The sequence below is a fragment of the Palaemon carinicauda genome, chromosome 38 (genome assembly GCF_036898095.1).
Source record: "Palaemon carinicauda isolate YSFRI2023 chromosome 38, ASM3689809v2, whole genome shotgun sequence".
Classification (NCBI taxonomy): Eukaryota; Metazoa; Arthropoda; class Malacostraca; order Decapoda; family Palaemonidae; genus Palaemon; species Palaemon carinicauda.
Window position 1 is genome coordinate 27,168,376 of NC_090762.1, and position 20,766 is coordinate 27,189,141.

Genomic DNA, 20,766 nt, shown 5'->3' on the forward strand with positions numbered 1-20,766 from the left:
GCACCCTGGTGCGACCACACCCTGATGTGCACCATGCGCGCCCACGATCACCAGCGCGCCCACAGGCGAGTGTGCCGGTCTTACCGGACCGGCCCCAACCCTCTCGCCCCCAGGCCGCTCGCGACCCTGCTCAAGCGCTAACGCGCCCTCAGCTGGTTCTTCCAGACACGCGCTCAGGCGCCCCCATTATCTCGTGCCCTTCGGGGCCGCGCCAGGTCGCTGCACGCCCACGCGTGCGGCCTCCTCCAGCTCCAGCTCCTGATCGCCGCACGCCAACACCATCGCCTACGCACTCTCGCGACCATGTTCCCGCTCCAGCTGTTGCGCGCCCCCGCACCCACGCGCCCGTGCTGTCACCAGCACGCATCGCGCCCGCCCCCGCCCACGCGGGTGCGCGCGTGCGAATTTCCAGCATCGCACAATCCATCCATGCGCGACCCTGATCTGGGCCCGATACACGAGCCCCAGCACGATTGCCGCCAGACGGACCCTTTCTTGTTGCGCTCCCCTCCCCGCAAGCGCAGACCAGCGCGCTCGATAGAGGGGGAGCGCTCCCTGGACAGGTCTAGGGATTTTTCTCTTTCAGCCCTGCAGGTGAACCCTCGTTTGTCGACTCCTCCTAAGGATCCCTCGATCCCCTTCCCTCCAGAGGGAGTGTCTGACAGCGCGGATGTCAGACAGCAGCCTTGGTTCGGCACCCTACTCAGAGCGCTTGTGCAGGCGATTAAGCCAGCCCTCTCTGATTCGGGTCGCGAACCAGCGGCAGCTTCCTCCCCCCTGAAGAGGAAGAGAGGAGTCTCTCCCGTGGATCCTCCTCCGAGGCCTATTCTGTCCCCGCGCAGATCCTTACGCAAGGCTCGTACTCCCCCTCAGACCTTCTCGCCCTCCCCTGCGGAGGAGGATTACCCCTCCTCAGGAGAGTCGGACGAGCAGGAATACTCCCCCATCGCACCAATGGAGGAGGTTCCTCCTCTTCCCAAGAGGTCTCCTTATCCTGAGGTGGAGAAGGACCTGCCTCCTTCGCTTCTCCTATATCACGCCCAGGAGGGAGCCTAAGGACTCTTTAAGACGATTCCCAAATCGTTAGCTAGGATCAGGCAGGAACCGTCTAGAGCCGTCGAGGATGCCCACGTGTCCCCCTAGGAAGAGCCCCTGGGGACGGGAGACTTCACTGCAAGTCCTTCAGGAGGGGAGCACCAGGAGTCAGAACATGCGTTCTAGCAAGTCATGACCCTCATGAGGAACCTTAATGGGATCCCAGACCCTGAGGTCCCACCTCGTGAAGGGAAGGACATGGTTCTGTACCGCGTCTATGGCACTCAGAAACCCTCTAGGGCCAGTGCAGATTTGCCCTGGTCCCAAGGGATGAAGAGTGCCAGGGACAAGGTCGAGTGCCAGCTCGCTGAGCTTGCCTCCTCCAGCAGATCGAGTGCCGGTAATAAGCTCCTCCCGCCTCCTCGAGTCCATCAGAGGAGGTACTTTGAGATCCTCGAGGAGTCTTCGCTGAGTCTTCCCTTACATCACTCCGTGGAAGAACTCACAGGGGGAGTCCCTCCTGAGAGACACTCCAACCGGCACGTGTCCTTCTCAGCCACTGAGATCCGGAGCCAGAAGGTCATCAAGTGCGCCATGCAGGCGACTTCATGGCTCGACATCTGGCTTGGGTCTCTAGGCATCCTGGTGCGGTCCGAGGACCTCTCCAAAGAAAGCACCAGGAAGGCGCTGGAAACCTTTCTTCTCTCGGGCACACGGACCATTGAGTTTCTGTCCCACCAAGTCTCGAGCTTGTGGGCCAACACGATCCTCAAGCTCCGGGACGCTGTGGCCTAGAGGTTCCACCATAAGGTACCCAGTGCGGAGACTCTTCCGTTCTCGGTAAGAGCCTGTTTGAGCCTAAGGACGTGGAGCTCACTGCCGAGAGGTGGAGGAAATCCAACCAGGATTCCCTCGTCTTTAGGGCCCTAACATCGAGGCCCTACAAACCTCCTGCAGCCCAGCAGACCCGTCCAGCTAAGGACACAAAGAAGACGACCGTCGCAGCGAAGCCCAAGGTGTCTAAGCCCTTTCCTGCCAAGATCAGGAGGGGAAGGATGTCCTCCAGGGGAGACAAAAGCCCTAAAAGTACCAGCCGAGGCCGGAAGCGCTAGGGTTGGCAATCCCCCTGCATGTCCACCAGTGGGGGGATGTCTTCAGAGTTGCGCAACAAGGTGGCAGCAACTCGGGGCGGATGCTTGGACGATCTCCGTGATCTCTCTAGGGCATCGCGTCCTGTTCACAGCATCTCTACCTCCCCTGACAGCGAATCCAGTGTCGTTGAGCTCTTTTGCCATGGGATCGGCGAAAGGGCAGGCCCTCTGGGCCAAAGTCCAGACCATAGTTGGAGAAGGACGCTCTCCAGGAGGTTGTGGACGGATCCCCAGGCTTCTACAGTCGACTCTTTCTTGTGAGAAAGGTCTCTGGAGGCTGGAGACCTGTCATCGACCTCTCGACCCTGAACGGGTTTGTCTAGCAGACTCCGTTCAGCATGGAGACAGCAGACACGGTCAGGCTTGCAGTGAGACCACGTGACTTCATGTGCACGCTGGACTTGAAGGACGCGTACTTCCAGATCCCAATCCATCCGTCTTCAAGGAAGTACCTGTGATTTTGCCTAGACAACAAGATCTACCAGTTCAAGGTGCTGTGTTTCGGTCTCTCCACAGCTCCTCAGGTGTTCACCAGAGTCTTCACCATCATTTCTTCATGGGCTCACAGGATCGGCATCCGTCTCCTTCGTTATCTGGACGACTGGCTGATCCTGGCAGACTCGGAGGCGTCCCTTCTTCGCCACCGAGACAGGCTCCTCGAAGTTTGCCAGGTTCGCCGACAGTCTGAGCAGAGCGACGCAGATAGTGAGTACCGAGTGGTCTTTGGATCCTCAGATAGCCAACAAAGTCCTGACTTTGTGGTGTTCCCCGACAGTGGATCTGTTCGCTACGGCGTTGAACACCAAGCTTCCGCTGTACTGCTCCCCAGTCCCAGACCCCAAGGCCCTCTGGCAAGATGCCTTCCAACAAGGGTAGGACAACGTCGATGTGTACGCCTTTCCCCCGTTCTGTCTGATGAAGAGGGTACTCAACAAGATCAGAACATCGGTCAATCTCTCGATGACCTTGATAGCTCCGCTATGGCATCACGCAGAGTGGTTTCCGGACCTTCTGTAGCTCCTCACGGAGATCCCGAGGGAGCTCCCTCCACGTCACGAGCTACTCAAACCACCACACTCCAACATCTACCACAAAGCCGTAGCTTCGCTTCAGCTTCACGCCTGGAGACTATCCAGCATCTCCTCACAGAGAGATGATTTTCGCAACAAGTTGCGGAAAGGATGTCTGGCCACCTGCGCAGGTCATCCGCAGGAGTCTACCAGGCGAAGTGGCGAGTTTTCTGTGGTTGGTGCCATGGAAGGGGTATCTCTCCCCTCGATGCCACTTTACCAGCAATAGCGGAGTTCCTTGTGTATCTGCGGGAAGAAATGCGCCTTTCAGTCTCGGCAGTGAAAGGCTATCGCTCAGCCTTAAGTCTTGCCTTCAGGCTCAAAGGAATGGACATTTCCTCCTCGCTGGAACTGTCTCTTCTCATACGGAGTTACGAACTTACCTGCCCTCTGTCGAAAGTGAGACCTCCTCCTTGGAACGTGGTTCGAGTTCTCATGTCTCTTAAGAGACCTCCTTCCGAACCATTACGCCAGGCTTCTGATCGCCACCTTACCTGGAAGACAGTGTTCCTGCTAGCTTTGGCCTCGGCCAAGCGAGTCAGCAAACTTCATGGTCTCCTACGACGTCGCCCATTCAAGGGGATGGGGGGAGGTAACGTTCAGCTTCGTCCCTGAGTTTGTGGCTAAGACTCAGAACCCGGGAGTGCCGGACCCAAGGTTCGACTCCTTCCAGGTTTCGATTCTCCGGTCTGTAACAGATGACCCAGACCATCTCTTACCGTGCCCAGTCAGGAGTCTGAGGTTGTATCTTAAAAGAACAGCTGCAGTCCGCTCCCAGGTGCGAGCTTTGTTTGTGAGCACCAGGGAAACGAAGAGGAGGGTCACCAGGAATACCATTTCGGCCTGGATTCGCAAGGTAATCCATCTGGCCTTGAGTTCTGACCCCCCTCCGTCACGTCGCCCTTGAGCGCATGACGTCGGGCGTGGCTACGTCCCTGGCCTTCAAGAAGAACTTTTCAGTGACGCAGGTCCTGCAAGCTGGGGTGTGGAAGCGTCAGACCACCTTCACGGCCCACTACCTGCAAGACGTGACACACAGGAGGTTCGATACGTTCTCTATCGGCCCTGTGGTGGCTGCACAACAGCTGGTCTAACCTCAGGCTCCTAATTGGACAAGTAGCAGAAGGTTGAGGGCATTGTTACCCAGTTTTAGTCTGTGTGAATGAAAAGATCTGTCTGGCCCTTTTCTTTTCTTCATCCTCTCCTCCCTTGGAGAGAAACAGCATCCTGGGTCCTTTGCACAGCTGACCTCGAACCTCTGCAGGTAAGCCATGCTCCCTTGTGTTCCTAGTATTAAGTTGTAATACTGTCATGTCCCCATACCCTGACGAGGTGGTATTGGGAAGTCCTAGCCTAGATTTCCATCTGAAGAGCTCCCGGTCAACTTCCTAGGACGAGTCACTGCTCACCTTCACACACAACTTACGTAGGCCGCAGCAGTCTCACAACTGCCTGCGAAGTGTAGGGGCCCTCGACCCTTGAGTTTCCTTTATAAACTCGGCTTCGGGGCCCCCGGGCAAGCCAAAGGCAGTATGGCAGGGGACTTACCTTCCTTCCTAAGGGTTAAGTCACCCCATGTAAATAGCGTGGTTTGTATTTTAGTTACGGAACAAATGACAAATTCGTACATAATTTGTATTTTTCCTAACTATACAAACCTTAGCTATTTACAGTTATGTGTCCGCCAGCCCTGTCCCCCAAGATAAGTCCTACCTCTAAGTAAAATGAGCTATTCACCGGTGTGTGTGAGGGGGAGGGGTAGCTAGCTACCCCTCCCTACCCCTCCCGCTAACTAGCGGTGGAGTAGGAAACCCTCTTTAAAACTTTATGGCTCGTCATTCAGCTACGCCGAAGTAATTACCCCATGTAAATAACTAAGGTTTGCATAGTTAGGAAAAATACAAATTATCTACGAATTTGTTATATTAAAAAATTCCCGATATCACTAATTACAGTACGGTCCCGAATTATGCGAGAATTTGGTCGATTAATGACCTCGTATAAATGGAAAATCGCGAATTTCAAAACACACAACTAACAGAAATAATTCCATTGCGGCCATGGCAACCAGCAATTTGCCTATTCAAATGTGTTTACTACCCATTTCCAATACTTTCTTTGTACTATACTGTATTTCTTTATAATATCAAATTGTTCTTGTAAATAAATAAAACATTTAATATACTTTAAAGTTCTAATAACTTGAAAAATGGTTAAAATTACAACCAGGATAGGTGTAAACACCATATATTTCCCGTTATAACACAACCCAAAATACAGACAAATTTTAATGTTTGTCATATCTATTGTATAATACAACTGGTGAATAGCAAAACCATCACTCTATAGACTAGCTTGTTGTATGATTGAAAATCCAGAATTATCAAAATAAAGGCGATTTTATATCATGCGTTTCCTAAACACGCTAAAAAGCACAATAGAAAACGACAACCAATGTTTTGTTTACGTTTATCTCTGATCACAACGAAGAAACAGACGCATTTATACATCTGTGTTTTTGAATTGACAGCAATTTTACCAAGTATAGATTATATGTTGAATTTGTTATTACCAATGTTCTAATTATTTTTTATTAGAACTTTCAAATAAATGAAATGAATGCCATTTATGAAATGTTTTTCTTTATGATGCCGCCTGAAACGGAAACCTTCCATTTGTTTACACTCCATCTTCGATCATAATAAACAAACGAATGCATTAAACACACATGATCTAAGTCATAACTAATGATATTACAAACATTTAGTAAACATTATGTTATTACAAATATTTTACTTACCGTATCCATATAAATTCCTAAATTCGTAGCAAAGCTGGAAATTGTTTTTTCCTTATGCGTTTAATCCACAATAGCAAACTGCCGCTAATGACAGAGTGATAACTTACGATAATTCTAAACTGTTACGAAAGATAATTGTCCTTTCCATATCCAAAATACTTTTCCTAACTTCAGTTATAAGTCAACTTGTACCCACCTCAATTATGGATCCATATGCAAAAAAGGTAAATGAAGAAAGCACTAGGCCTATTTTTAAAGTCACCGAACAATTAGGTTACCGCTATAACGTTCGATGTGAGAGAGAGAGAGAGAGAGAGAGAGAGAGAGAGAGAGAGAGAGAGAGATGGTTTTAAAGTACTAAACAATAAATATGATAGGTTATAACACATTGGTGTTTATGTAATATTAACTGTATAGATGGTTTGAATAAGTTAAGAAATGGTGTAAACAATTCTTTGTTATTGTATTTGCGCGGAAGCTAGACATCAGCTGATGTGATCACAGCCAAATGTAAAACAAAAATAAGTTAGCAATACTCGATTTTTAAAACACACCCGAAATTTAACAACATAAGTGCATGTTTTATTATAGCGCAATTGACATTTAAAGAGTAAACATTTTCTGGAATAGAATGGTGTTTCCTAAAAAATAGTGGTTTGCGGACGAAATCGGTTACCGTATTTTAAGCTATGATTGAAATGGATGTATACACGGTATAATTTTTTCGTTTTGTATTTAATTGACACTTCAAGAAAACCGATTTTGGTTTCTTCATCTATTTGTAAGTATTGTATAACGAGAGAGAGAGAGAGAGAGAGAGAGAGAGAGAGAGAGAGAGAGAGAGAGAGAGAGAGAGAGAGAGAGATCAGCTGTTGTAATTGAATGTCGTGTTTTTGTTTCGTGTACCCCCTGAAGCGAGGAATTGATCGCCACAACTAACAATATTCATGTTGATTTTATTCTTAAACTCAAGTTGCCATATGTGAACTATGGTTTTATTTCTTACGGAGAGAGAGAGAGAGAGAGAGAGAGAGAGGAATTTCTGCCATCAAATCTCTCTCTCTCTCTCTCTCTCTCTCTCTCTCTCTCTCTCTCTCTCTCTCTCTCTCTCTCTCTCTCTCTCTAGATTTTATTTTACCGTCTACTCTACAAAACCAATGTTTGCAAATCAAATGTATACTGTTTAAAATATGACAAAATATTGACGACTCGTTACCGAAGTTTAGGCTATTCACTGCCGATAAACACAAAATATTGACGACTCGTTACCGAAGTTTAGGCTATTCACTGCCGATAAACGAACCCAGTCTACTCGTGAAAACCTTGAACGCCCAGAGGGAAAAATAAGGCTTTTAAATATACTGTACTAAACAAAAATAGTGCTTTAATATACCATCATTAACACTACCATTACAATTATCGTAAGGATGGAGAAAGATAAAGATTGCCGAGAACGTAACCACATTTTTGTTTACATTTTGTCAGCTGGACTCGCACAGTTAACAGTTGATTTCATTGTTGATGTGGAATTTTATCCTTAAATAGGCTATTCATTATGAAATTATGTTAATGAAATGTAATGTTAATATTGTTTTGTAACATTTATTATAAATCATCGTATTAAGGGCTACCAATATACTTAAAAAGACAATAGATTTGATACATTTTGTAGTGCTTGACTCGCGAACTTTGAACAGCCTCGCAAATACAGAAAATTTATTTTTGAAAAATAGCGATCGCGGAAAAGGGGAATCGTGTAATTCGAACACGCTTAATTCGGGACCCTACTGTATATCATTCTTTAGTTATTTATATATGTAAGAAATTTCTGGGAAAATACATTGGAAATTCTTTAAAAAATAAAATCTTGATATACTTCACTGTTTTGAAGCACTGTTTCTTTTAGGTACAGTATATGTCATAGCAATGAGGGTTTTTATCATTAAAAGCATATCAAACATATTGTTTTTGTATTCATCAACTAGGCTGCATCCCTATTTAAAGAAAATGAATAGCATAAGCATCAACACTGGTATAGATATTGCATACAAAATTTCATATCTTAGTCTTGAAATATGCCAGGCTTGTTTTTCTTATCATTGAACTTCAACCCCTTCACTACAATATCATAGAGTGTATTTCAAAGCATATCGGATACAATGGCCTATGACGTACCAGAAATATGATTTACAAATACAGTATACACTAAACCACATGGAAGTTAAAATCATTAGTTTATCTTGCCTGAGTACAAAATATGTTAGTATATCACATCTGAGAATAGGCTTTAAGCAGTATCGTTTACTCTACTCTATTTTAACACTAGTTTTTAGACAGGTCATGATCACGAAATAGATTTGCAGATTGCCCGTTTTAATTAAAACAAAATTGTGTATGTGTGGCAGTTAAATATTTTTCAAGTTGAAGCCTTTTTTTATATTGCTGCTTGAATATAGTGCCTGCATGTTGATTTACTGTACAGTGAAATATATCAACCAGTAAAAGATGTAAAAGTTTCATTATTTGGATTTATCTTTCCCTTACTTTCAGATGGTAGCGTCAAGTAGATTCACGGTTCTCCTCTTGTTTTATGCCCTTTTACATATCAATCATTGGTGGCTTGTTGCTGTGAGTATGATATACTTTTTTTTTAAGTTATGGGAAATTGCCAGATAAAATCCTGTTTTTTTTTTTTTTTTACTTTATTTGTATGGCAAGATACAAGGGCATTTATAAAATGTATAGGAATATTATTTATAAACTTCTTGCAGTGTATTAAAAAGATGATAAATGCTCAAAACTTAACTAAAAAGTTTATTAACCTAAAGATTATATAAAAGCATGTTTTTACATTGCTTTGGCCAGCTCTTTTAAGAGTCCAGTTTGACCCATTGGACTAGTTAATCTCCCCTTTTAATAATGATAATTCACATTGTGCTTGCACAAAGCCTCAACTTCTCCTGAAGTCTAGATTATTAGTTGAAATCTTGAAATTTAGACTTTATATCGTTCTCATCTATCATATATTTCCACGCATAAGACTACCTTTAACTCCTAAAGTTCATCCCAAAAATTTGGGTGTTTTCTTATACTTAACCCTCTGGCACCCATGAGATGCATAGGGCTTGAGGAATACATGAATACATATCATATGTCTTTCCTGTGTCATCTGTCTTAGCTTAACATCCTGGGCTAACTCATCTTCCCTTCTGCAAATATGCCCCATCCATCTCCATCTTGATGAACTAACTACCTATTTGTTCCGTAACTGGAATACAAACCAACACTATTTATAAGGGTATTACTTTCGGCGAAGCTGAAAGATGAGCCATTAGAATTTATCGAGATTTAACCAGTAGCTGAGGGGTGGGGGTGGTATTAGCTACCCCTCTCACGCACACACCTGTGACTGTAACTCACTTTGCTTTTGGCTCGGATAGAGAACGGTTGTTACCGCTCTTCCTCATCCCCAAATTTTTTGACAACCATTATTAATTACATTTTGGGTTTTTTCATTTTAAGATTGTGTTTGCCTTCTTATCAGCAATGCGTATCTGCCCTGGTCCTGAAAGCCGCTCCTGCGGGACATTTATGTCCTTTATCGAAACGTATCCTCACCGGTTATGTCCCGCATGCAGAGGTCAACGCTGCAATACTGGTAACACTTGTAATGAATGTCGGGAGGGGTCTGCCTCCTATTGGAAAAGGTTTGGGCAACAACGGAAGAAGAAGGCTAAAAGGGATTCTTCTCCGTTGGTGTCATCCTCAAAGCAGAAGAAACCCAAAGCTGCATCTTCCGCCCCGACCTTCCTCCAAAGCTCCGGCTTGGCCGGCTTCCTCTGGGGAACCGTCGAGTAGTAGTGTAGGACACTTAACTCCTAGACAACCTCGGTCCTCGAGAGATGGTGTTGCTTTCCCTAGCGAAGCGCCCCCGCATCTCCCCTGTGTCCATGTTTAATTTTTCTGTTTAACAGGTGTGACCGTCCCTGGGATTGTCCAGCACGACTTAAAAGAAGGGGATGGTGCAGAATTGCAGCGTTCATCCACTTCAGAGGTCAACCCGATGGCCCTGCTGAGTGTCTATCTTCAGGTCCCTGAGGAGTCTTCTGTGGCCCTTCCTGCAGACTTTGGTCCTTCTTCATCTTCTGTTTCTGCCTCCACTGCTGAAGACTGCCCTCCCCTCTCTGAGAATCAGATAGAGACCACCCATAGAGACTCCTCTTTGGAGGTCTTCTAGGGACTAGCCTGCTGCTCTGCCCTCCCCGGTGTAGGCTTGCCCTTGCAGCCGTCGTCCTCGCCGTGCTCGTGCTCCTCTTTGCCTCAGACATGCTCCTTCGACTTCGGCCAAGAGACGTCTGTTTGGCTCGTTGTTCTCCGCTGCAGAACAATCGCCTTTGTAGGATCCTTCGTTGCCTAGAGCTTGTCAGTTCAACAATGCTTATCAGTCACGCCATACTCTTCCTGGTTCCAGACCTTTGCCTGTGTCATTGGACTCTGCTTGGTCTTTTCGTTCGCCTGCCTCACAGCGTTTGTCAGATCATCTCTCCTCTCCATCTGCTCGTCAGCGAACTCTGTCACTGACTCATCAACAGGCAGCTTTTCGCCGTTCGCGGGCTTTTACAGTGGTTCGCCGCTCTCCTAGGGTTCGTTGTTTGTCTTCAGGTTACTGATCTCCATCTCACCGATCGCTGATAGCTCGCCACTCGCCAACAGGCGGCAGCTTACCAGCCCACCAGCAGCCACCTACTGCTCGCCAGTCACTGTCCGTTTGTCGTTCGTTGACGTCTCGCCGATCGTCGAAGAGACTGGAAGGCAGATGATTGTCGTTCGACAACTCGTCGGCAGGCGATCACACGTGATCGCTTTCCAGTTGCACATCAAAATTGGGAATCGGTCTCAGAATGTTGCCATTCTAGAGAACAGCTTCGTTCCTGTGAGGAGAGGCTTAGCAAGCCTTCTTCTTCTTCTCCTTCACGATCCACCAGGCACTCGCCAGATCAATAACAGTCTCCTACTCGTCGTTTGCCTTCGCCTCGTTCTCCTCCCCGAAAGCGCATGATAGCGCGTTTTCCGGTGAGAGCAGAGAAAGGTAAGGTATCTTCCATCCAGCAGGTGTTCAAGGTTCCAAGGGACCAGTTCCATTCTCATGAATGGAGACCTTGGCACCTCAGGCCACTGCTGGGTCTTCTTCAACAGCGGGCAGGTCTTCCTTGCAGAAACCCTCTTTGTCATTCCTTTCAGGTAATCTCTATGATAGTACTGCTATAGGACAGGAGCCGTACTTTTGGATCCATGGTGAGAGCCATTTCCCAAGTTTTCGGGACAGGTTTTCTCCCTGCTCGCCCTTCAGAGACTCCCAGAATTCCCCTGGGGGAGTTTTCCTCACCGACGGCTGACCCAAGGCGTAAATCTGTGGTTCCTTTCTGTAAAGAGACTTCGGCCTCTCCCTCTCCCCTGAAGAGGAAAAGAGGAGTTGCCGACGAGGTGGTCTCGCCCAGGGTCAAGTGACCCTTGTCAAGACGTCTAAGCGGGGGCTGAACATCATTGTGTATACTCCTCAACGTCCACTCACTTCAAACCCAGCTATCTGAAAGGAAGCTTCATGCTGGGAGGAGTCCCTAGTTGGCTCCTTCCACCCCTCTCACATTGAGGAGGTTCCTCGAGAGATGAGAGTAGCTTCTAAACCCGTAGAAGACACTATCCTTCCGCCTATGGGTGAGCAGCTGAAAGGTGTCCTGTCAAATCCATCTGTTTTGGAGACCTTCAGTCCAAGGACTCCAAGACTTCCAAAGTCCTCGACGAGGTCTGCTAGACCTGCGGAGATGGTTAGACAGGTGTCTCCTATTCATCACTACAATGACGACCACGACCCACACCAAGAGGATGTCTCATGGCTGGAAGACTCAGAGTTCGCTGTCAGTCATAGACCATCGAAAGCGGAACAGAGAGAGTCCGAGCACGCCTTCAGTCAGTTTTTGGCCTATATAAGGTCCCTCAGTGGGTTGGCAGACCTAGCGGTAGCTCCTCAGGAGGGCAAAGACATGTTTTTGGCACTCAAAAGCCCCCTAAATCCAGTGCAGCCTTGCCCTGGTCTCAAGGGCTGAAGAGTCCCCGACGGAAGTTTCTATCTCAGCTCACTGGCTCCTCTGGCTCCCTTTGCACAGGTTCATCCTTTAGACTCCTCCTCTCTCCTTGGTGTACAGCAGAGGAAGTACTACGAGGTCCTTGATGAGCCTCTCCCAGTCCTTCCTCTACATCATTCCCTATTCTTACAGGAATTGACATAGTGGATCTCTCTGGAAAGACTTTCCGGACTGCAGGAGAAAGTGTGGACCGAGGATTTATCCAAGCAAAGCTCCAGGTCTGTCCCATCGAGTTCCTTGCCCATCAAGTAGTTAACTTCTGGGCAAACATCATCCTAAAGAAGGACATCTGAGAGGTTTCATCGCCAAATACCACAAAGCGAGATTGTGAAACTCTGAAACTTCTCTCTGGAGGGCTCCTCTGTGTTCAAGCCGGGAGACATCAAGCGAGCCGCGGAGAGATGGAGGTCCCACCAGGAAGTTGCAGGACGACAGCAACAGATACAAAGGTGTCTAAAAAGCCCTTTCCTGCCATGGATACAAGAGGCACCAAGTCCTCCCATGGAGCGAAAAATCGTAGCAGAGGTGGACAAGGCCACAGCCGCTAGGATGGGAGATCTCCTCACTTGTCCACCAGTGCGGTGGTGCCTGCATCGCTGCTGGTAGAGGTGGCTGCAGCTTGGGGCTGAACCCTGAACAATCTCCGTGATTAGTTTAGGGTATTGTGTCCCTTTCAATCAATCTCTCCCTCCACTGACTAAGATCCCAGTGACAACGAGCTCCTATGCAGAGGGATCCGCAAAGGAGCTGTCCCTTTGGGCTGAAGTCTGGACCATGTTGGAGAAGGGTGCTCTCCAAGAGGTCCTCAACAAATCCCAGGTTACTTCAGTCTACTTTTTCTTGTGAAAAAGGCATATAGAGGCTGGAGACCATTCATCTACCTCTCGGCTCTGAACAAGTTTATCAAGCAAACTCCAATCAGCAAGGAGACTGCGGGTATGGTCAGACAAGTGGTAAGACCACAGGACTTCATGTGTACACTGGATTTAAAGGACGCATACTTACAGATCCCAATCCATTCGTCTTCAAGGAAGTATCTTAGAATCACTCTAGATAACAAGAAATACCAGTGCAAGGTACTGTGCTTCGGTCATTCCTCAGCACCTCAGGTCTTCACGAGAGTATTCGTCCTAGTGTCATCTTGGGATCACAGAATCGGCATCTGTCTCCTACAATATCTCAATGACTGGCTGATTCCAGCAGACTCAGTGACGATCCTTCTTCAGAACCGAGACAAACTTCTTGGGCTTTGCCAAGATCTGGGGATTATGGTTAACTACAAGAAGTTATCACTGCTTCCCTCTCAACAACTGGTATACCTAGGAATGATAATAGACACCAATGTTCACAAAGCCATCCCAACAGACGACAGGGTAGCGAGGCTGAGGAAGGTTGCCAGACCATTCCTCAGATAAGAACTCCTAGCCCAGATGTGGGTATGTCTCCTCTGTTACTTATCATCCCTGGCCCTAGTCCCCAACGGCCACCTCGGGATATAATTCCTTTGGCAGCTAAAGTCAATCAGGCCTTCGATTCTCCGGAATTTTGATCCCCATGGGACCAGAGGAACGGACAGACCTCGAGTGGTTGGTGGCAGACAAGAATCAGCTGAAGGGCATCGACGTTCTCATCCCTCCTCCAGACTTGGTGTTCGTCTCAGATACATCAAAAGAAAGGTGATGGGCCCACATGCTGCACCACATGACCTCAGATAAAGGCTGCCTTCCTAGCCCTTCAACAGTTCCATCAGTTCTTGGCAGGCCACTCAGCGGTACTTTTTTGCAGCCTCTATCCCATCTGGCAGTAGAAGTACCGAGATGGGCAGAAGTCAAATCGGTGACTCTATCAGCTCACTTCATTCCTGGCAAAAGAAATGTGTTCGAGTGGGCTCCGAGTGGTCATTGAATTATCTAGTAGCCAGTAAAGTCTTGGCTTTGTAGGGTTCCTTATGGTGGATCTTTTTGCAACGTCCCTAAATTTTAGGCTCCCGTTGTACTGCTCCCCACTCACGGACCCCAAGGCTCTCTGGCAAGTTGCATTCCAACAACGGTGGGACAACATCGATGTTTACGCCTCCCCTTCCCCCGTTCTGTCTGATGAGAAGGGTACTCAACAAGTCCAGAACATCAGTCAATCTCTCAATGACCCTCATAGCTCTGCTATGGTGCCAAGCAGAATGGTTCACAGACCTTCTGAAACTCCTAACGGAGCTTCCAAGAGAGCTCCCTCCGCGACACAATCTACTCAACCACATGCTAACATCTTCCACAAGACAGTAGCTTCACTACAACATCTGGCCTGGAGACTCTCCAGAGAGGATTTTTTCAACAAGTTGTGAAAAGGATGTTTGTACACCTGCGAAGATCTTCAGCTTCAGTCTATCAGGCAAAGGGGAATGTCTTCTGTGGTTGGTGATGTGGAAAGGGTATCTCTCCCCTCAATGCCTTTATCCCAGCAATAGCGGAGTTCCTCATGCATCTGCGGGAGGAAATGCTCTTCTCGGTTTTGGGAGAAAAAGGCTATCCCTCATTCTTGAATTTTGCCTTTAAGCTGAAAGGAGTAGATATTTCCTCTTTGCTAGAGCTTTCTCTCCTCATACGGAGTTACGAACTTACCTGTCCCCAGTCTGAAATGAGACCTCCGTGGAACGTGGTTCGGGTTCTTCGGTCCCTGAAGCGTCCTCCCTACGAACCATTACATCAGACAACAGATCGCCATCTCACGTTAAAGACGGTGTTCCTACTCGCCGTGGCTTCAGCCAAGAGGGTTAATAAACTTCATGGTCTCTCATATGACATTGCCCATTCAAGGGGATTAGGAGATGTAAGATTCAGCTTCGTCCTTGAGTTTGTAGCAAAGACTCAGAATTCCGGGGGTAGCGAATCCTAGATTCGATTCCTTCCGGATAACGAGTCTCTGTTCTGTAACTAACGACCCAGACCAACTGTTATTACGTCCAATAAGGAGTTTGAGGTACTACCTCAAAAGAACTGCAGAACTCGCCCCTGTGTGCCAGCGCTTTTCATCAGCACGGGCAGGGTCAAGAGGAGGATCACGAAAAGACCCATCTCTTCTTGTATTTGCAAGGTCATTAATCTCACACTGAATCTAGATTCTCCTCTGATACGTCGACCAAGAGCTCACAATGTCACACATTTCTACATCCCTGGCCTTCAAACGCACCTACTTTGTGATGCAGGTTCTACAAGCGGGTGTGTGGAAGTGTCAGACGATCTTCACTGTCCACTACCTGCAACACATGGCCCACAGTAGACTTGGTACAGTCCTGTGGTGGCTGCACAACAGCTGGTTTAATACCTCAAGCTCTTTGATGGACATGTAGCAGGATGTTGAGGGCATTGGTTACCAGGTTTTAGTCTGAGTGAATAAATAAGAATGACTGGCTCTTTCTTTTCTTCTTCCTCCCCTCTCTTGGGGAAATCAGCATCCAGGGTCCTCTGCACAGCTGACCTCAACCAACTGCAGGTAAACATTTTTCCCTTGTGTAACCTGGTATTGTGTCAGTACTGTTACGTCCCTGGGAATATCTTAGTGACCTCGAACGATTCCTATAACTGGGAAGAACTCTTACCTTGACAGTCACATTGCTAGTACAGTATCACAAACACAAAGCTTGTGTAAGCTGCAGATCCATGCATGGCAAGGTTTTAGTGAGGTGTAGGCTTTCTACTGACTATGTGCTAACACACATAGAGGAGAATCCTCGGGTCAAAGCCAAAAAGTCAGATTGGCTGGGACTTCCACCTGCCTAATGGGTTACGGAACAAATGACAAATTTGGAAATAATTTGTACTTTTCCTAACAATACAAACTTGTAACTATTTATATTGATTGGCCTACCAGCACCAATCCCCCTTGAAGTCCTACCTCCAAGCAAAGTGAGTTAGCAGGTAGGTGGTTAACCCTCGTTAAATTCTAATGGCTCGTCTTTCCGTTTTTGTGAAAGTATTATCCCTATAAATAGCTACAGGTTTGTATCTTTAGGAAAAATACAAATTACTTCCAAATTTGTCATATCATTCACATTAGGCACCCTTGCCACTTCAAGAATTGCTGCATTTGTTATACGCTGCTGCCATTTTATTCCCAAAATCCTTCTTGATGCTTTATTCTCAAGAAAAGAAATTTTGCATTTGTTATTACAGTGTTATACCATGACTGGTATCTATAATTCAACATCGATCTTGCAAGTGAAATGTATACTACCATTCTAAAGATCAAATCTTGAATTTTGTTACGTTTATCGGAAAGCTAGCCTCGTCCATGGTGCAATATCTACGGGCATAATGTCCATGAAAATATTCACATTATGAAATAAACTAATAAAAATAAAACCTCTTTTATACCTCACATATTATTGGCATATCTGCATAATGCATGAAAACAACCTATTTCTCTGCAAGTCCAGCTGTCAAAATGCAAACAGCCAGCCTATTTTGTCGTCAGCTGATTCAATCTAGCGCTATTGAGGATAAGTGCACATATGAATAACAAAATGTATTCAGAATAGAATTTGCAAACTTTTTAAAAATATCTTGCAGCAAATATTATTGATTTAACAATATGTTATAGACTACAGTTTACATTAAGCTTTCAGTATCATTATTTATCACTTGGATGTGTAAATGCATTTGTTTGTTGTGATTTGGGATGAAACATAATCAAAACAGGTTTCCCTTTAGGCGATGTTTAGGAATAATATGATATACAGTAGAATAAGCTTTGTCATTTTATTTATTTTTAATATCTAAGGATTCAGTAAGTAAAACAGCATTTGGAAAAGTAGACTGCACCATGAAACAATATAGGTGGGTGTCGTATTGCAGTTTGTAGGTGTAGTTCATAAAAAAAAGATACCTGGCTACACTTTTAAAAAATCAAGCAAAGTTAGTTTCGTTATTTTTTTTTTTTTATATCTGTATAGATCAAGTTATAGTTGGAGGATTATTACTAAAGATATAATAATGTATTCTAAATAATTCTTCTGTTATGATGTTCTTACCTTTTCAGATTACAACTGCTTTAAGCTGTGCATTCTTTATTGCAAAAACGTTAATTTATGAGGTAAGTCGTGGTTTTACTGATTAAAAGAAAAAAAAAAACTTTGGAAAAATCATGTTGTACGGATAACTCTTACTACAAAAGATAAGCCAAATTATGTTTTTCTCATTGCTACATACATTGATAAAGAGAGGATACAGTACTGTAGACAACTTTCATTTAACTTCTAATAACCTTGTTTCTTCAGTGATTTTTATTACTATTTTTATGGCAGGATATTCAAGTGATTTTATCTTAATTTAGTTGTTTCTCTTGCCAGTGGAACAAGAAAGCCAGCTACCCATTTGAAGTGATGCTGATTTTGATATCTTTCCTCATTGCGTGGGCCGAGGCCTGGTTTATAGATTTCCGTGTGTTGCCTCAGGAGGCGAGAGCAAAAACCATCCTCGAAGGTTAGTTTTAGGGTTTGGCAATTTTGTTTTACCAACTTTTAAGTGCTGGAATTTTGTTTGCGAAGTGTATAATTATGCTCGTTGATATTAATTTTTTATTTTTTGTGATATTTTCTAATTTCATTTGTATTTTTTACAGCTGCTAGTGGAGGCCATCACTCAGGTGGAGACCCAATGATACCTCAGTTAGAAGCAGTTAGGAACTACCTAAATAATTATACAGAGACAATTGGAGATTTTTACTCTCCCATGGAGTCACCTTTAGGTAAGAAAGTGTCTTCTTAAAACCTGCGTCCTTTTTCTTTTGAAATTTGCTTTATCATGGTTTGATTGTTAGAATTCAAGTCTGATGGAAAAAATATACTTCGCAGGTTCTGATGATGATGATGATGATTCCAGAAGAGGTGCCGCGAAGTTGTCTCCCAGGGTAAGTCATTTAAGATAAAACCTCATGAAGTTGTCCAGGCGCAGTAAGATTATTTCGAATTTTCTAGATTCTAAGAAATCTATCTGGATGTACTACATGCTGTATATAAAATCTTCAAACCAAATTTACCTGCTAATAGACCTAGTGTATTATCATAGGATGAAGAATGAGAGGTGAATAATCTGAGTGCTTAGTTACCGTTTGCTAAATATTAAACAGGAGGAGAAAAGTAAATATGACAACCGTGAATAATGTGGAAAGAGTATGTTGTACTGGAGTAAAAATATCTGTGTGTGTGTGTGTGTGTTCATTCGTAGACTGGGATTAAAGCGTCAGTCGATTTCATCAGCTGGTCTGTTGATTTAGCCGACAGTATAATGTATATGTATTGAAAGATATCTACAATAACCCTGGTTTTCGATGCTATCTAAACTTCGCTTAATAATTTTTGTTTGTTCCAACACGGAGTACTTACCTCGAACTACTTTCTTAGGAGTATCTGGGATCTCCTCCCATCCGACCAGAGTTTTGTGTAGTTTACCCTACTCCCGTTTTCTGTGAGGGTTAACCTCAGGCGGAGTGATACGCGCCCTGAGGCTAAGTCCGCGTCAGGGAGCATGCTTGCTTAGGTCTCGACCTCCAGTAAGTTCTCTGGTCGCGTCGCGATAACATCTCAACGCTCATCTTAATCCCAGTGCGTCTCTGTGTGTCTCGCGTGGTCCCCACGTGGTATACTTGTGCCTTTCGATTTGTGTATCCGCGGTCCCACGTGGTACCTTTGTGCTTCCCTTTCCGTTCCTGTGTCTTGCGGTGTGTTACTGGTGTGACATGGAGCATCCCTGCCGTTGTCCTGGGCCTAAAGCTGGAAAGTCGTGTGGTGCTTTCCTGTCGAAACCGGAGGTGGACCCGCACTCCTTGTGTTCGTTGTGTAGGGGCAGAGTGTGTTTCGCTACGGCCACGTGCCCGGAGTGTGAATCGTGGAACGAAGTGCAGTGGGTGCGCTTCGGCACTAAGAAGAAGAAGGCGTCCAAGAGGTCGCCTAAGAAGGCGAGCATCTCTTCTCCCCTTGCGTCTCCAGGAGTGTCGTCAGATCGAGCCTCCCTACCACCTTCCACTACCCAGAGTAGGGGACGAGTTAAGTCCGTTGCGGGGAAGAAGCCGGCGACCCTTCCCCAGGAGTCTGTATTGCAGGTTAGTGGGGTAGTGGCATCATTCCAGGCAAGTGAGGGGCCTGAGAGAGGGACGGGTGTGTGTTCAGAAGACGGAGCCCTGGTGCTTGCGGGGCACGTCTCATCAGATGACCCTATGTGGGGTAAAAATGTTCCTGCCTCTTCTCCCGCCTCTTGGGCATGCTTTTCAGGTACCTCTGCAGCCGAGGGCGCCGTCAGGAAAGACGACTCACTGCCATCAGACTCCCTCAGGTAGGTACCTCCGAGGACGCCCTGCAGGTCCCCGTTGAGAATGGAAGAAGGCTTCGGAACCTGGTTCCCCAATGAAGAACGCCCACGCTCCCCTCCAGCCCCGTCGACTACCTTACCAGGCGTCATCTTGCAGCCCCCGTCTTCCGCCGATCGTCGAGTTATACCTCCAGCGGCTCTCCGCGCGCCTGCCCCGCCGACGACTTATGACGCGTCGTCAGACTCTTCAGCCGTAGCTGGTTCCTGTTCCTTGGAGGGCGAGGCCCGAAAGAAGTCCCGAAGACGCCGTGAGATGTCCCGGAGGAGACACTCTGGTTCCCGCTCACGCTCCAGGTCTTGCCACGGGGGTAGATGCTCCAGGTCCCCCAGAAGGAAGTTTAGAAGAAGTAGATCTCCTGGAGAAGAGTGGGTAGTTATCCCGCGTAGCAAACTCGTCGAGCTCTCAACAGTTCCGAGTTCTTCAGGTTGGCGCCCTAGATCCAGAACTCCGGAGAGATTCACATCCAGCGGCAGGTTCGACCGACGGAGGGACACGTCGTTTCCGGCCCCATCAGACAGGCGTAAGGCCGCGAAGGTTCCGGCTCAATCCGCCCAGCGGAAAGAGTCGCCCCTTCGGTCTGGCAGCCACGTCCTGTACTCCAAGGTGACTCTTCAACATCAGGAGAAGGAGAGATGGCTCCCCACGTCGGGCAAGCCCACGGAAGCCTGGTCCTCCACGACGAAGGATAGACCTAGGACGGAGGCCCTCGCCGCTACGGCAATGCCCGTCCTTTGTCCAGAGCCATATACGGAGGCCCCCGTTGGAGAGGCTCCGACCCGAGCAGCAGATCGCACTACGGAGGACATGGGGGGCTCAACAGCGGAGGTCTCGGCATACAGGAGAGTGATAGGGCTCATCAGGAGCCATCACAGGATAGAAGAGCCCGAACTCTCCTCCGAGGAAGCCTGGCGCTCTAGCCTAAACAGACTGGTAGAGGCCCCCGTCCAGCAAAGACCGTCTCTAGCACTCCCGGTGGCCAGGGATGTTAGGCTGGGTAGAGCCCACGTGAACAAAATTGTGGCCTACCATGCTGAGGCTCCCAAGACCCAGAGTTCCTCCAAGCTGCTCCAAGGCCTGAGGTCGCAGAGCAAATTCTACCTTCCAGAGGGACAGCGGCCAGGTGCCTGTAAGGTAGAACCAGCGCTCGAGGTTTTAGGCCAAGGAGGACCTGAAGATAGGGCCTCGACGGCCCCGGTCTGTTTCTCGCA

At 46.8% G+C, this 20,766-nt stretch overlaps 1 protein-coding gene across 3 annotated transcripts in view; it reads left to right on the top strand.

The window, feature by feature from the left end:
- The window catches only part of Start1 (Steroidogenic acute regulatory protein-like), a 135,240-nt gene that overhangs the window by 70,441 nt on the left and 44,033 nt on the right, over positions 1 to 20,766 (top strand). For all 3 annotated transcript variants that reach the window (XM_068362001.1, XM_068362000.1, XM_068361999.1), the window contains 5 exons: positions 8,607 to 8,684; positions 17,231 to 17,284; positions 17,541 to 17,673; positions 17,813 to 17,938; positions 18,045 to 18,100. In XM_068362001.1, coding sequence (XP_068218102.1) covers positions 8,607 to 8,684; positions 17,231 to 17,284; positions 17,541 to 17,673; positions 17,813 to 17,938; positions 18,045 to 18,100 — 447 coding nt within the window. The remainder of the gene's footprint in view (positions 1 to 8,606; positions 8,685 to 17,230; positions 17,285 to 17,540; positions 17,674 to 17,812; positions 17,939 to 18,044; positions 18,101 to 20,766) is intronic.